The 13165-nt window shown below is 39.3% G+C and overlaps 1 protein-coding gene across 7 annotated transcripts in view; it reads left to right on the forward strand.

Annotated features, from left to right (window-relative positions):
- Dock4 (dedicator of cytokinesis 4) overlaps nucleotides 1-13165 on the forward strand; it is a 406102-nt gene that overhangs the window by 232400 nt on the left and 160537 nt on the right. For all 7 annotated transcript variants that reach the window (XM_029484743.1, XM_029484748.1, XM_029484747.1 and 4 more), the window contains exons 11-12: nucleotides 726-858; nucleotides 4628-4716. In XM_029484743.1, coding sequence (XP_029340603.1) covers nucleotides 726-858; nucleotides 4628-4716 — 222 coding nt within the window. The remainder of the gene's footprint in view (nucleotides 1-725; nucleotides 859-4627; nucleotides 4717-13165) is intronic.

Below are 13165 nucleotides of genomic sequence, written 5' to 3' on the forward strand. Positions count from 1 at the left end.
GGGAGGGGGAGGGGAGAGGAGAGGAGAGGAAAGAGAAGAGAAGAATTTTCAACTTGTCCTTGAAAATTTTAAATGAACTTAAAACTTTGTAACTGTCAGAACTACCCTAGAACTATCAGAGGAGGACTGAGTTGTGAGTTGTGTCCCAAGGCAGGAGTATATGCATTTGATCGTTTGTACTTGTTATGTTCAGAGTTTCCAACTGATTGTTTTCAGATGTGAACCTTGTGTTTGGATTTTGAGACAGGATCTTGCTAGGCAGCCCAAGATGGAAGCTTGTCTAAGCACTCCAAGTACGAGGGTCACAGTCCTGTTCCGAGACATCTAACCAAAGTCGAAATTTTGAATTGTTTTTTTTTTTTTTTTGAACAGGCACTTATTAAGACAGAAAATGAAATGGGTACCGTGACCTTTCTTAATGTTTTCCATCTTCTGGGATGCTTTCATGAGGCACCAGAAGAAGAAGCTGCTTCCCATAAATGAGATCTGCTCCAGTCTTCATGTTTGTACAGAGTTCTCATGTTCTGTTCATGCTCGGAGTTTAAGCCACTCACTCAGGGTTGGACAGTTAGGTGATTAGACAAGAAGAGAAGTAGTTTCTAGCCCTAATGTCTTTTTCTTCCTAGCCCTTGTTTCATTGCCTGTGGCTTGTCTGTACCTGTGTCTGTATCTAAGATGCATCTGCTCACATATTCATGGGTCATGTTTGCTTATTACCTGGACAGGTCGAATGGGAGCAGGAGAGAAAAAGAATGCCTGCAGTGTTCAGTACCGGCGACCTTTTGGCTGTGCAGTCCTTAGCATTGCAGACCTTCTCACGGGAGAGACGAAGGATGACCTGGTCCTGAAAGTATACATGTAAGAAACATGCCTGAGGTGGGGTTGGCATGGCCGGAGGGTGCCTCAGAATCCTGCCTGGGTGCATGGACTTTAAATGCATAATTGAGCAACAGGAGAAAAGGTGGTCTTGAGTTATCCATCAAAACCCTTATAAATTCTCAGTCAGAAAACTGTGAATCAGGGTCCTAGTGAATGCAGTTTATTGATTTAGGACGATCGTCTGCATAGATAGATATCTCCTCCAGTTCATAAACAAATAGCAGCACACCCTTACTTTTACACAATTAGTTTATTCTTAGAAGGCTCAACTCTATTATTTTTAAAACTAAGAGAGTGAAGCACAGGTAATTACTGAGCTAATTGACTAAAACTGCTTTAATGACATATATACATAACTTGGCTTATACAGCAGAGTTTATTATTTCCCAGTTAGTTCTGGAGGACTGAAGTCTGAGGTCATGGTATGGCGTGTTTACTTCCTTCAGGAGCAAAGACTATGGGGAGATCTGTTCTATGCCTGTCTCCAGGCATCCATACCCATTGATACATTCACTGCTTTGACCCTTGCCTTCATCTTCATGTGACCCTTTCCCTGGATACATGTTGGTCTTTCTGTCTATTTTCTCTCTTTGTTAGCATACAATAATATTGGGTTGAAGCTTACCCCAAAGACATCATTATAACTTGATTACCTCTATGAAGATCCTCTTTTGAAATAAGGTCACATTCCAAGATCCCTGGGGGTTAAGATTTCAATGTTGTATTGGGGTTGGGCACAGATAAACTGCAAATACTCTTAAGAAGATCATGTGGTCTGGTCCAAGTTTTAAGTCAAATGATTTCTAAGATGATGATGTGAACATGGGTCTACATCAACCCACCCTGACTCCTCCCACAGGTGTGGCAGAGAAGATCTGATAGACAGTGCCATGGTCCACTAGAGCATCCACTTTTGGGTTCATGGACTACTTTGTGGGCCAGTGCCATGAGCAAACTTGTGTTGCTCCTTATAGCATATAGCAGTAGGTGTTTCTTGTTTTTGTAGGGTTTTATTTTTTTTAACATGGGGATAGTACAACTGGCTCTTTGCCAATGTTTGGTCATAACATTGCTTTGTGGCCACAGCTGCAGGGGTTCATGGATTGTTCTACTTTCCACCGAAACAAATTAGATTGTCTGTAGCCTCTGGTTGTGGACCAGAGATGGTTTTATCCTTTCTAAGAATGTTAAACCTATGGCCTTGCTTTTAAGCTTGAAAATATCTTAAAACGAATGGGTAATAGAACTTGATAGTCTTTTTTCTCATGGAGGCCCTCATTATTAATGGTTTTGATGAAATCCACTGTAATATTTTTCCTAAATACTACTCATAGTCCTAAAATGTGACTTAATTAAGATCACAGTGACCATTAGCCCTCTGTCCTTGGATTGTACACTGTGTGCAAAGGATTCAGAACATCACATGTTCTGTGTCACTTCATCCTTACAGCAGACCCATGAAGCGGGTGGTTTTTAGGTCAGTTCGCACAGGAGACTGAGAATTAAGTAACTTACCTGTGTCAGCCAGGTACCAAGGAAGGAGATCAAAATATGTCTGACTCTGGAACCTGAGCTCTCAACTCTTCTACTTCTATTTTTAGGGATGTTATTTGGCACCACAGTCTAGTAATGTGAGCATGACAGAGCACAGCATTACTAAAGAAAGCCAAAATTCTTCACAAACATAGTCTTATCATTTCTTAGTGTAGTCTTTCCAGGCATGGCAACGGCTTTGTATTTATCTCACCACTGGAGAGACTGAGGGGCTGACAGTGGCACCCCTGATTGTGCAACCAGCTTTGAAAAAGTCCATTTTAAACAAAAATTGTGTGGCTCTTTTGTAGGTCTTTTATTGCCTGTTGTATCTTAGAAAGGAAATTATGTTATTGGTTATTCTTTCTGTCAGCTCCACAAATTGTGAAACAGTTCCACGAGAAAAATATTAATCAGTGGAAGCCATCTCTGACAGTAGTAAGTAGTAAGGCTTTTAAATTGATAGTTGGAAATCATTTGGAAGAAATTCTACTTCTTGTAGTGACTGAATGCTTACCTCCATTTAGGACTCAAAAAAAAAAAAAATAAGGGGGAGGGGGGCAGAGAGAAAAGAGAAAGAAAAGAAGTAACAAATGCTGATATTTCAGTTACCTGTTTCAGGAGCATTGATTTTACTTGGAGGTTGTTTTAGGTCAAAACATAAATTCTAGAGTCTAACAGCAACTAAACCAGTTATCTTCCCTTCTTCCTCACTGGGCAGAGGGAAGGACATTGAAAAGTACTAAATGGAATTTGACCTCTGGGTGGAATGGTTTTCTATGTAGATTTTTTACAGTCTTCTGAGAGCCAAGGCTCAGTCTGGTATCCCACTGTTAGCTGTCCTGACAATAACCCCCATCATATTTAACCTAGAAGACCCATGGTGATATGTACATATGTAAGGTAATACTGGTGAAATGTATGCCTCAGACTTGCTCATTAAGAGGAGGACCGGTGCTGTGGGACATTGGGGCTGGGTTGATAATACATGGAGTCTCCATATCCAAGAAAGACCCTCAGGAAGGAGCGTAAAAAGACAACAGCAGATTTCCAAGCACATCTAGATAGGGAAGTTCTCTGCTGTCTCATTAGAGTCGTTGTAGCAGTAAAGCAGACCCGTAGACACAAATCTCTATGAGCTATTAGGAGTTCCTCCTACTGTTACTAGTTACTAGTAACACTAATAGTTACTAGTCTGTGAGAACCCCATCCACGATCCCTCCATCTACTCATTCTTCCATCCATCCTATGCAACTGATAGTTTTTAGGCTTTGCTATGTTCAAAGTGTTCATTGGTACTCAGATAACAAACATCCCTTATTAAGTCCCTGATAACCCTGATAGTCCACCATGCAAAGATACCATGAGCTAGTAAGTAACAAAAACTAAAAGCAAAGACTGGAGTTATATAGCAATAGTGATAAAACACTTGCCTAGGCCGGGCGTGGTGACGCACGCCTTTAATCCCAGCACTTGGGAGGCAGAGGCAGGCGGATTTCTGAGTTCAAGGCCAGCCTGGTCTACAAAGTGAGTTCCAGGACAGCCAAGGATACACAGAGAAACCCTGTCTCGAACTCCCCCCCCCCCCCCCAAAAAAAAAAAAAAAAAAAATCAATCAAACAACAAAAAGTAAAGAGGTAGAGGTAGGTCAGAGGAGAAAACAATAGAATAATACCATTTCTCTGAGACTTGGAAAATTGCCTCCTGATAAATGCTGGCAGGCTTTCACTAGTATAAGCTGTGTTAGCATCAATTTAAGTATGCTTAATTGGTTACATTTTACTTTAGCCAGACCTACTCATATAACAGAGAGCAAAAATTTTCTATTAAGAACCTTTATTTATTGAGCACTTACTAAATGCCAGATGTTACATAAGCCCATGTTTATTCAATATTTAATATGCTAATTATGCAATTTTAACAGATGAGGAAAGCAAGGTACAGAGAAAATGATCAACTTGCCCCTCAGACATAACTCATTTAATAGTGTAAGTTTGAATCTCGGTATCTCATTCTTAGTCTTCAACACCTTCCACTTGGTGGATTAAGGTAGAGTTGAACATTCCTGCCCGCACTAAGTAAGCCTCATGGCCAGGCACTGGGGACTCCACGGAGAACAATATGTTCTCCTGTTTATATCTGAGAGAGGTGTGCTATCACACCTGGGCCTTGAACTTGTGTGTTAGAGCCTAACCGAATGGTTGTGTTTTCATAGGTGTAATACAGAGAGCGAGTGGTACCAGATCCACGAGAACATCATCAAGAAGCTGAATGCGCGCTATAATTTGACTGGCTCCAATGCAGGTGGGTGTGTTCGGCTTGGTGGCTCTCCCTACACTTCTTATATTCCCACCCTCCATTCATCCGTGTTAGAAAACAATGGTCACCCCACTGTGGCTTTTTGTTCCTGTTTGCCACGTAAAAACAGTAAATATTTTTCAGCACTTCCCTAAATGGTGATAGGCTTGCAAATATAATTCTCTCTATAAAAAAAATTCTTTCCACTCTCATTTGAAACAGCAGAGGATCTGGATTTGTTCTGTGCTACCATATTTTGAGGCCTTCAGGTTTTTACTGTAAGCCAAAAACTAAATTATAAACACTGTCGGGTTTTCCAATGGTTAGTGGAAACCTGACATTAAAGTGCAGTAAAAACATGCATCATTCTATGGCTGTGGACAATAATGTAATTATATACTGGGTAACAAACATACAGTTCACACAAGGAAGCAGACTGCACAGGAGAGTGATGCTGACCGCCGTGATGTATTCACAGAGAAGATGTATGTGTGCTTATTCAGAGATTGCAATTATCATGAATAGCAATGTGTCATAGAATATATGTCTTATAGTCAGTCCCTTTGAAGCCATTGTCCACTATGCATTACATTTCCTCACAGTTTCCTGGGTCCATTTTTAAAATCATAGATCCTTATTTAATTCCTTGAAAAGGTTAGGGTTTTTGTTTATTTGTTCTTTATAATAATTCTAATTGTCTTACTGATATGTTGGATCTTTGAGAAACAACCCAACCTCTTCTACATTTTGCTTCTTCCAACTTTTCTCTGCAGATTTGTTAACATCTCTTTCTGATTACTCTTAATTTAATTATTGTTGTCCTTGTGGCTACATCTGCTAATTCCATAAGGAGGGGCTGCACACTGGGGCAGTGCTCCACATATTTTATGTCCTTTATCAATACTACTGGCTAACCTGATCACATCGTCTTCCTGGATCCTTAAGTGAAACTCGACCCAAAAATGAGACATGAGCTACCTTAGTGTTGGGTCTTCCCTTTTCTACTGATAACCATTGTACTATAAACAAATGGACAAATAAACAAAATGACAGTAAGAACAAAAACCCAAACCACAGTTGCTACTACCTGTCTGGAGCACGAAAGCCTCCGTTGTAACATGGTACCTCATATAAAGGCTGTTCGCTGTGGTGAGGGGCATCTCATTTTATTGTGTACCTGGGATATTTGAGTTCCTTGGCCGCTCGGCACATGCTGGTTGTACCTGTTTTCTGCTATAACGCTCTGCTGACTCTTCCTTAGGACACCCACCCTCCCATGCACCTCCTTCAAGTCTGAGTCCCACTCAACTCTTACACAGCCAACATCTGTTTGATGTGGACTCCTCTGACCAATACCTGATACTTTCTAGCTCTTTCAAACTGGAGACATGCTAGCTCCAGGCCTCAGCACTGCACAGTAATTTCCCAGAGTAAAGGCTCAGAGCGGTCTTTTTAAAACAAAGACCTTCATACTTTCCAGCAAAGTACTTCCCTTCCTTCTTGGTGAGTCTTCATTCTTCTTACTTTGTTCTATGTTGCCTCCTTGAGGAGAAGAAATGACAAGCCCAGCTAGGTGTTTTCGGTCCAGTCAACTTCATTATTGAATAGGTGGCACTCTACTGACTTATATGAGGCCACAAGAGAGTAACCAGGAGGAGTCCTGATAAGAAACCAATATTGATGATGTCACAGAAGCCAGAGATCTCAAACCAGACCAATGACTCATTAATTGGCAAGTAAAGATGTATGGACAGAAGGGTATACAGTATGACACACTGTGACACACTATAGCAAGGGCAAAGAGCAGACATGAGGGGCTGGAGAGATAAGCTGTACTGGTATATGTGATTTTTAAAAAGTGAAAACAGAGTACCAGAAAGTGTTGAGTCAGGAAGAGAAATGGAGTCCGTTCTATAAAAGGGCTGCTTTCCCCTGTTGTCACCCCATTCTATTCCTTGGCCATTGGTACTGGGGGGAAAGGGGAGGAAGAGAAAGACCTTTAAACTTGCTCTTGAGACAATTCTCCCAGCCAATTGTAGGCCTTTCTGCCCCACTGATGTGCTTCTCAGTCTCAGTGATGTCATCTTGTCTGTGTGATGGGTAAATGGGTTCATCTAGGTAACTCACATTTCCCTCTAACCTACGACTTTGTTGAAAGGAATATTAGCCACCTTATCTATTACACTTAGAAACTGGGAGAAAGGAGTGAGTTAAATGGTTAAAAAAATTGAATTAATATAAACTTTATAATTAGATTAAGTAATTTGAATTTTTAATAGTTCTGTTAGATGAGAATTCTTAAATGTATTAATATAATGACCAAATATTTAAAAATATTTGAAATTCTAAAAATATTCATTAAAAATAAGCCAGATTTTAGCTTGCTGAACAAAAATGATTATTATAAATGTCACTTCTAATAGATGGCAGTTGAAGTCCAGGAATGTGGAATTAGACTGAGCCCATGTTATGTATTTAGGCAAATTTGTAGGTAAGACTTAAGTCTATGAAAGTCACTGGCAGGGCTGGTGAGATAGCTCAGTGAGTAAAGGACTTGCTGCCAAGCCTGATGATCTGAGTTTGAGTCTTAATGCTCACATGGTAGAGGGAAAGATGCAACTCTTTCTGGTGGTCCTGTGACCTCCACATTCGGTCACATCTCTGCACGCACAAGTGTGCGCATGCACACACTCACACACAAATAGAGTAAAAACTCACAGCGTATTTCAGCATATAGTAACAGAAAATTTACAGTGTTTACCTATCATTTGTGTATCATGTGTGGTTTGCACACATATAAAAAAGAACTCATATTTGTTAATCAGATAAATTTCTTGAATCTTTTTTTTTTTTTTTTTGCCTTTGTGAGATGAGCATGCACAATTCTACCCTTCCAACTACATTGTAACCCTGTGAGATTTCACAGGAATTGTTACATAAGGAGCCTACCCTTTCTATCAGGGAGAGTGGCATGGCTCTATGCCAGCTGTAATAGTATTCCTTAGATGCTGTTGCAGAGACTTCTGTAGTGTTAGACTGCGGTTTTCTGTTGACAGTTGTATCTCTGCACACCAGTGTAGTCAGTTGATTCACCATCCTGCAAGTGATATAGTACCCAAGGACTTTTATCGGTGCCCCTGGCTGTTGAGTGCTGAATTTATAAATTGCTTTCTCAGAACACTAAGATTAAAATAGTACTTTATGGCACCACCTATTGGCTAAAAAGATAGTGTGTTACTTTTTTGTTTATTTTTTTGAACTTCCTAATTATTAAACCACCCTATCTGTTTAATCCTTTTGAACTTTATTTCATAGTTAATTCTGTTCAATTACAAAGTAGTGAGTCATGCAATGACTTACTCATTTCCCATAGGATGATATTTCATTTCATTCACTTTATCTGTATTTCCCAAATGCAAGTATGTTGGCATGTGCACACGATGGCATGATTCAATAGTCCTGGGTAGCTGAGATTCTTAATATTGGCCTCTTTGCTCCTGACTTGTGTGCATATGTGTACAAATGTATGTCAGGGTAAACATACAGACATATAGATCTATACAGTGAATCCTATATGCATATTTGCATTACTTTTTGTTAACTATTTGAGAGCAAGCTGCTTACTCTATTTTTACACCCCCAGCTATGATATCCAGTGTATAATAGCAAGATCAGGAACTCAACATTGGCGTAATAAGATTTCTGACATATAGAACCTATTAAATGTTTCACAACCGTATTCTCAATGTCCTTTGTAATACAAGAAAACCAAGGCTTTGTCACATGTGGCCATATCCTTTCAGGTTCCCTTTTTTTTTTTTTTTTTTCAGTTTTCCATTATATAGTTCAAAATGTAAGACTGAAGAGGCTGGAGAGATGGTTCACTGGTTAAGAACACTCACTACTGTCCCAGGTTCACTTCCTGGTACACTCATGGTAGCTCACCACTGCTGTACATCCAATTCCAAAGGATCTAGTGCCCTCTTCTGGCCTCAGTGGGCACCAGGAATGCATGTGGTACATATACAGACATGCAGGCAAAAAATTGTACTCTAAGATATTTTAAAGAATATGTGTAGAATTGATTTAAAAAAACCTCTGAGTTTAAGTTTTAATCTAATGGAAGTAGTGATTAGAGTTTAGCATTATTATATACAGTAGTTACTATTTCTCTAACTTACTCATGGTCACTAAGATCTGCTATTTGTAAGGTACACAAAATGTTGAAGAGCTGAACAGTCATGTATACTACTGTAGTATTGGAAATGTAGCTGTTCTTCACCCATCCTAACTTCGTGACCGATCCTTTGGTAACTAAAAGATTAGGAAAAGAAAGTATTTCAGACTTACTTCATGTGTTCAGATGGGGAAACCCTCATGAGAAGTGCTGAGAAAGTAGGCAAGCATAACATTTTTACAGCAGATTAATGAGAAATGAACAGGCAGAGAAAACCATGGCAAAGTTCCAAATCTCATGGCACTAAGCTCTGTGTGTGTGTGTGTGTGTGTGTGTGTGTGTGTGTGTGATGAAAACATTGCTATCCTGAATCAGAATCAAGAATGGAATTTTAAAATGGAAAATAACAATTAGTCAAAAGACAACGTTAAAGTATTCTTATGGTGTCATCCTCCGGTTAGTATAGATCCTCCAGCTCTCGTCTTTAGCCAGTAAATTTACTTTGGTTAAGACTGTGAAAGCAAACAATTCCGAATGCCTCTATTGTGTCTTCATTTGACATGCATTAATTTATGTGTTGGACCTGTCCTGTTTTCTCTATAATTTGTAGCCATTGGCTAATCACTTCCTTGGAATAAAAACATCAAAGCATTTCCCCAATTGAAAACTAGGAGATCTTTGCGCCAGCAGTTACAATCAGCAGAGGCCGCTTGTGCTTCTCAGTTCTGCATGTTAGGAGAGCATAGCAGGTAGGGCTAGCCTCTTTCCAGATTCCAGGAAACATGATGGTGATGAACTTTAATGGTCAACTTTACTGGATTTAGAACAAACCAAAAGGCAAACGGCTTGTGCAAGCTGGGGGGAATTTTCTTAATCTGATTATTTGACTCAGTGAGACCTGCCCTAATTGGTGCCTCCCCTTCAGCAGCACAGATAAAAGAAGGTAGAAGGGAGCTTTGCTTTTGCCTACTTGTGTTCACTCTTACTGGGACATTCATCTACCATGCTATTGCTCTGACATATCAGAACTGCTATGTTATACAGTTCTGACCATATTTGAGTAGTGTCAGTATTAGTGACATAAATTTGTGGCTGTTCAAAATGACAATATTAAAGGATACCCAACATCTTATCACCTGGGTTGTTGGAAATATTTCAGTAGATTGGTCTCCAGTTACTTCAGAACAAACACTTAATAGGATCTAATCTAGATCTTATGGATTGTTAGCTATCTATACCCCTGAAAATTCTCTCTTGCTCTGAGCAAGTTCCAAGGGATCCATCCTCTTCTGCTGGTCTCTGAGAGTACTGTACCCAGTATAGTGGCAACAGGATGTGGAGCCTGTGGGGTATTGAGAGGAAGGTGGTCTCATTGGCTAGCATTAGTATTTCTATGAAAGAGGCCTCCAAAGAGCTCTTTTACTCTCCACCAGGTGCCAACGGAGTTGGCCTGGAATTAAGATCTTCATTTGAACTCAATCACAATAGTATAAAACTTACACACAATTCAAAAATATTCCTAGTAGAACAGGGGTCTCATAGAGACAGAGATCAGGAGCCAGCAGGATCCTTTCCTTTGGGGGCTTTGCACATGGTAGTAGTGTCAACTCCACAGAAAATTGCTTCTCCATTTTTCAGCTTTCTGTCTTCTCTTTTAAAGATAGGATGTTACTTTCTTATAACTAGCTTCTATAGCCATATTCTTTTTAAATCACTGTCTTTGTAATTTATCTGGTTTACATTCTAACAGTTACAATTAAAAGGAAGGAAATTCCAATGAAATACATAAGAAAGGCTACACTGGAAGTTGTATAAATGAGCATATTTTTCCTAGAGTGGGATCTTCAGTTGTTTGAACTGCCTAATATACATGTATATATATATATGTTACATTTTAAGATATCCTATGCTCAATGACTAGTGACCATTTGATAAGTATCCATTTTATGAATGATAAAATAAAATTAGAAGCTATATTGCCAATTATAAGATATGTAGCTGAAGCTTGTCTCATGGTCTCCTAGTGCCAGATCAAACAGCAGGAAGTTGGAAGTGTTTGTCAAACCCCTAAGGGAGTTTATAGTTCACCCTGGCTTTGAGGGCAAGGCTCTTAAGGTGCTTTCCAAAGCCTCACTAAACAGCACTCTTCAGTGCCTTTTCATTTTTTTCTCTAACAGTGTAAGAACCTTCTCCGTGCTTCCGAATGTGACCCTAGCATAATGCCTTAGAAGAGCAATAGTTTGGGAAGAATATGAGTTCCATGGATTTTTTTGCACAAGTTACCAAAATTTAAAAGGGGTTGGGTATTCAATTTGAAAGAAAAGGAAATATAACTTAGAGAAAATCAGTAGTGCTTAAGAGATGCAAAACCTGAGATCTGGGCATTGTTATGATAATGAATAGAAAGAGAAGGGAAAGCTGCCAGTGACTACTTTATGTGTTTACTTCCCTGCTCTGTTCTCAGGGCAACCTGCTGAGCTGGGGGTCTCATCTTCTAAAACAATTTGTGATATTAAGTTTAATCCCTCATTATTTTTTTACCAAATTATTAAAATTACACATAATGATTATCCTGCCAGTCCTTTTCTATGCCGCTACCAGACCTTGGTTCTACTAGGAATATTTTATTTTATTATTTTTTTTTTTTTTGGTTTTTCGAGACAGGGTTTCTCTGTGTAGCCCTGGCTGTCCTGGCACTCACTTTGTAGACCAGGCTGGCCTCGAACTCAGAAATCCGCCTGCCTCTGCCTCCCGAGTGCTGGGATTAAAGGTGTGCGCCACCACGCCCGGCACGAATATTTTAAAATAGGTATGAATTTTTTAATATCATGGCTGAGTTCAGATAGAGAGCCTAATTCCAGCCTCACTATTGGACTTATTTATTTTTAAACAAAAAGGCAAATGAAACAGTTTGGAGCCTTTTCTTAGCATATTCATATCTTTAAATGCTGACTTTTATGAAAAAGAGGAACCATTAGAGTTTAGTGATTGTAATTTATGAAACTTCTCTTTAAGAAAATAAAAGAAATGAGGATTATTATAGATAGTCCAACTATATTCTTCCTTTCCTATCCCAGTAATTCAGTTTGCGGATTCATTTGTAACTATTTCTGGGTTGTAATATGCCCTTTAACTCGTGTGTGAAAATCTTGTTACATGATTAGCACATCTATTCTTAGCTCAGGTATTTGTAGCGTCTTTATTTATAGAACATACATTTTAACATTTTGTAATCTTCTTCCAAACTTTTGTAGAAACTCAGAATAGAAAATAAAAACCAGTAAGTAGTACAGCTGGGCATGCTGGCACAGTCCTTCAATCCCAGCAGTCAGCAGGCAGAGGCAGAGGCAGATGCATCTCTATGAATTTGAGGCTAGCCAGAACTACATGGTGAGACTTTGTTTGAAAAGAGAGGGGTCAGGAGTGGGTGGGGGAGTACAATATTAGGCTTGCAATAGCTTATATGTCTTAGGTCAACATTTTCATCAATATTGTGATTTTGTTTACACTAAAGGGGTAGGTTTTGTTTTTGTTTTTGTTTTGTTTTTTGTTTTTTTGAACAAAGCATGGTTAAGGTTAATGTCCCTTAAAAACTTCATCATTAGAATATTTTTGGATTGGTTGTTTGATTTGTTGATTTACAATTCCAATTCACTTTCCCACTGAAGATGTTCTAGTACATTTTCTTGATGGACTACTGTGTTACTAGAAAAAAACAAATGTCAAGACTTTTTAAATAATTGGTATTTTTCTTTTTTAATTCTTGGTATAGTCAACTGTGTCACCCATTCTTCTGCTACAAGCATGGACAAGTGGTCAAGGGCAGCAGTGGGGACAGTGACCACATTTACCTGGTGTATTCAAGGCCCTGGTTTTAATCCAGTATAGGGTTAGGGCAGAAGGTGTAAATGTGGTAAGAAACGGAGAAACAAAGTTTGAAGAAAGAGAAATAATGCTACTATATGTAAATATGAGGCTCAAATCTAAACAAATAAAATTTGAATTATTGATCTGAGAGAATGGGGGCCCTGAGAAGGAGAAGAGAGTACTTAAGGTGAACCAACCCAAAAACATGTGATGAGGCTTACTACCAAATAAATAGTACCGAGAAATGATTCCTCTGGTACTGGGCTTTAGAGAGCTGTTCTCGCCGGGGGAGGTGGCGCATGCCTTTAATCCCAGCACTCCGGGAGGCAGAGACAGGCGGATTTCTGAGTTTGAGGCCAGCCTGGTCTACAGAGTGAGTTCCAGGACAGCCAGAGAAACCCTGTCTCAAAA

This window comes from Mus caroli, chromosome 12 (assembly GCF_900094665.2).
Source record: "Mus caroli chromosome 12, CAROLI_EIJ_v1.1, whole genome shotgun sequence".
Lineage (NCBI taxonomy): Eukaryota > Metazoa > Chordata > Mammalia > Rodentia > Muridae > Mus > Mus caroli.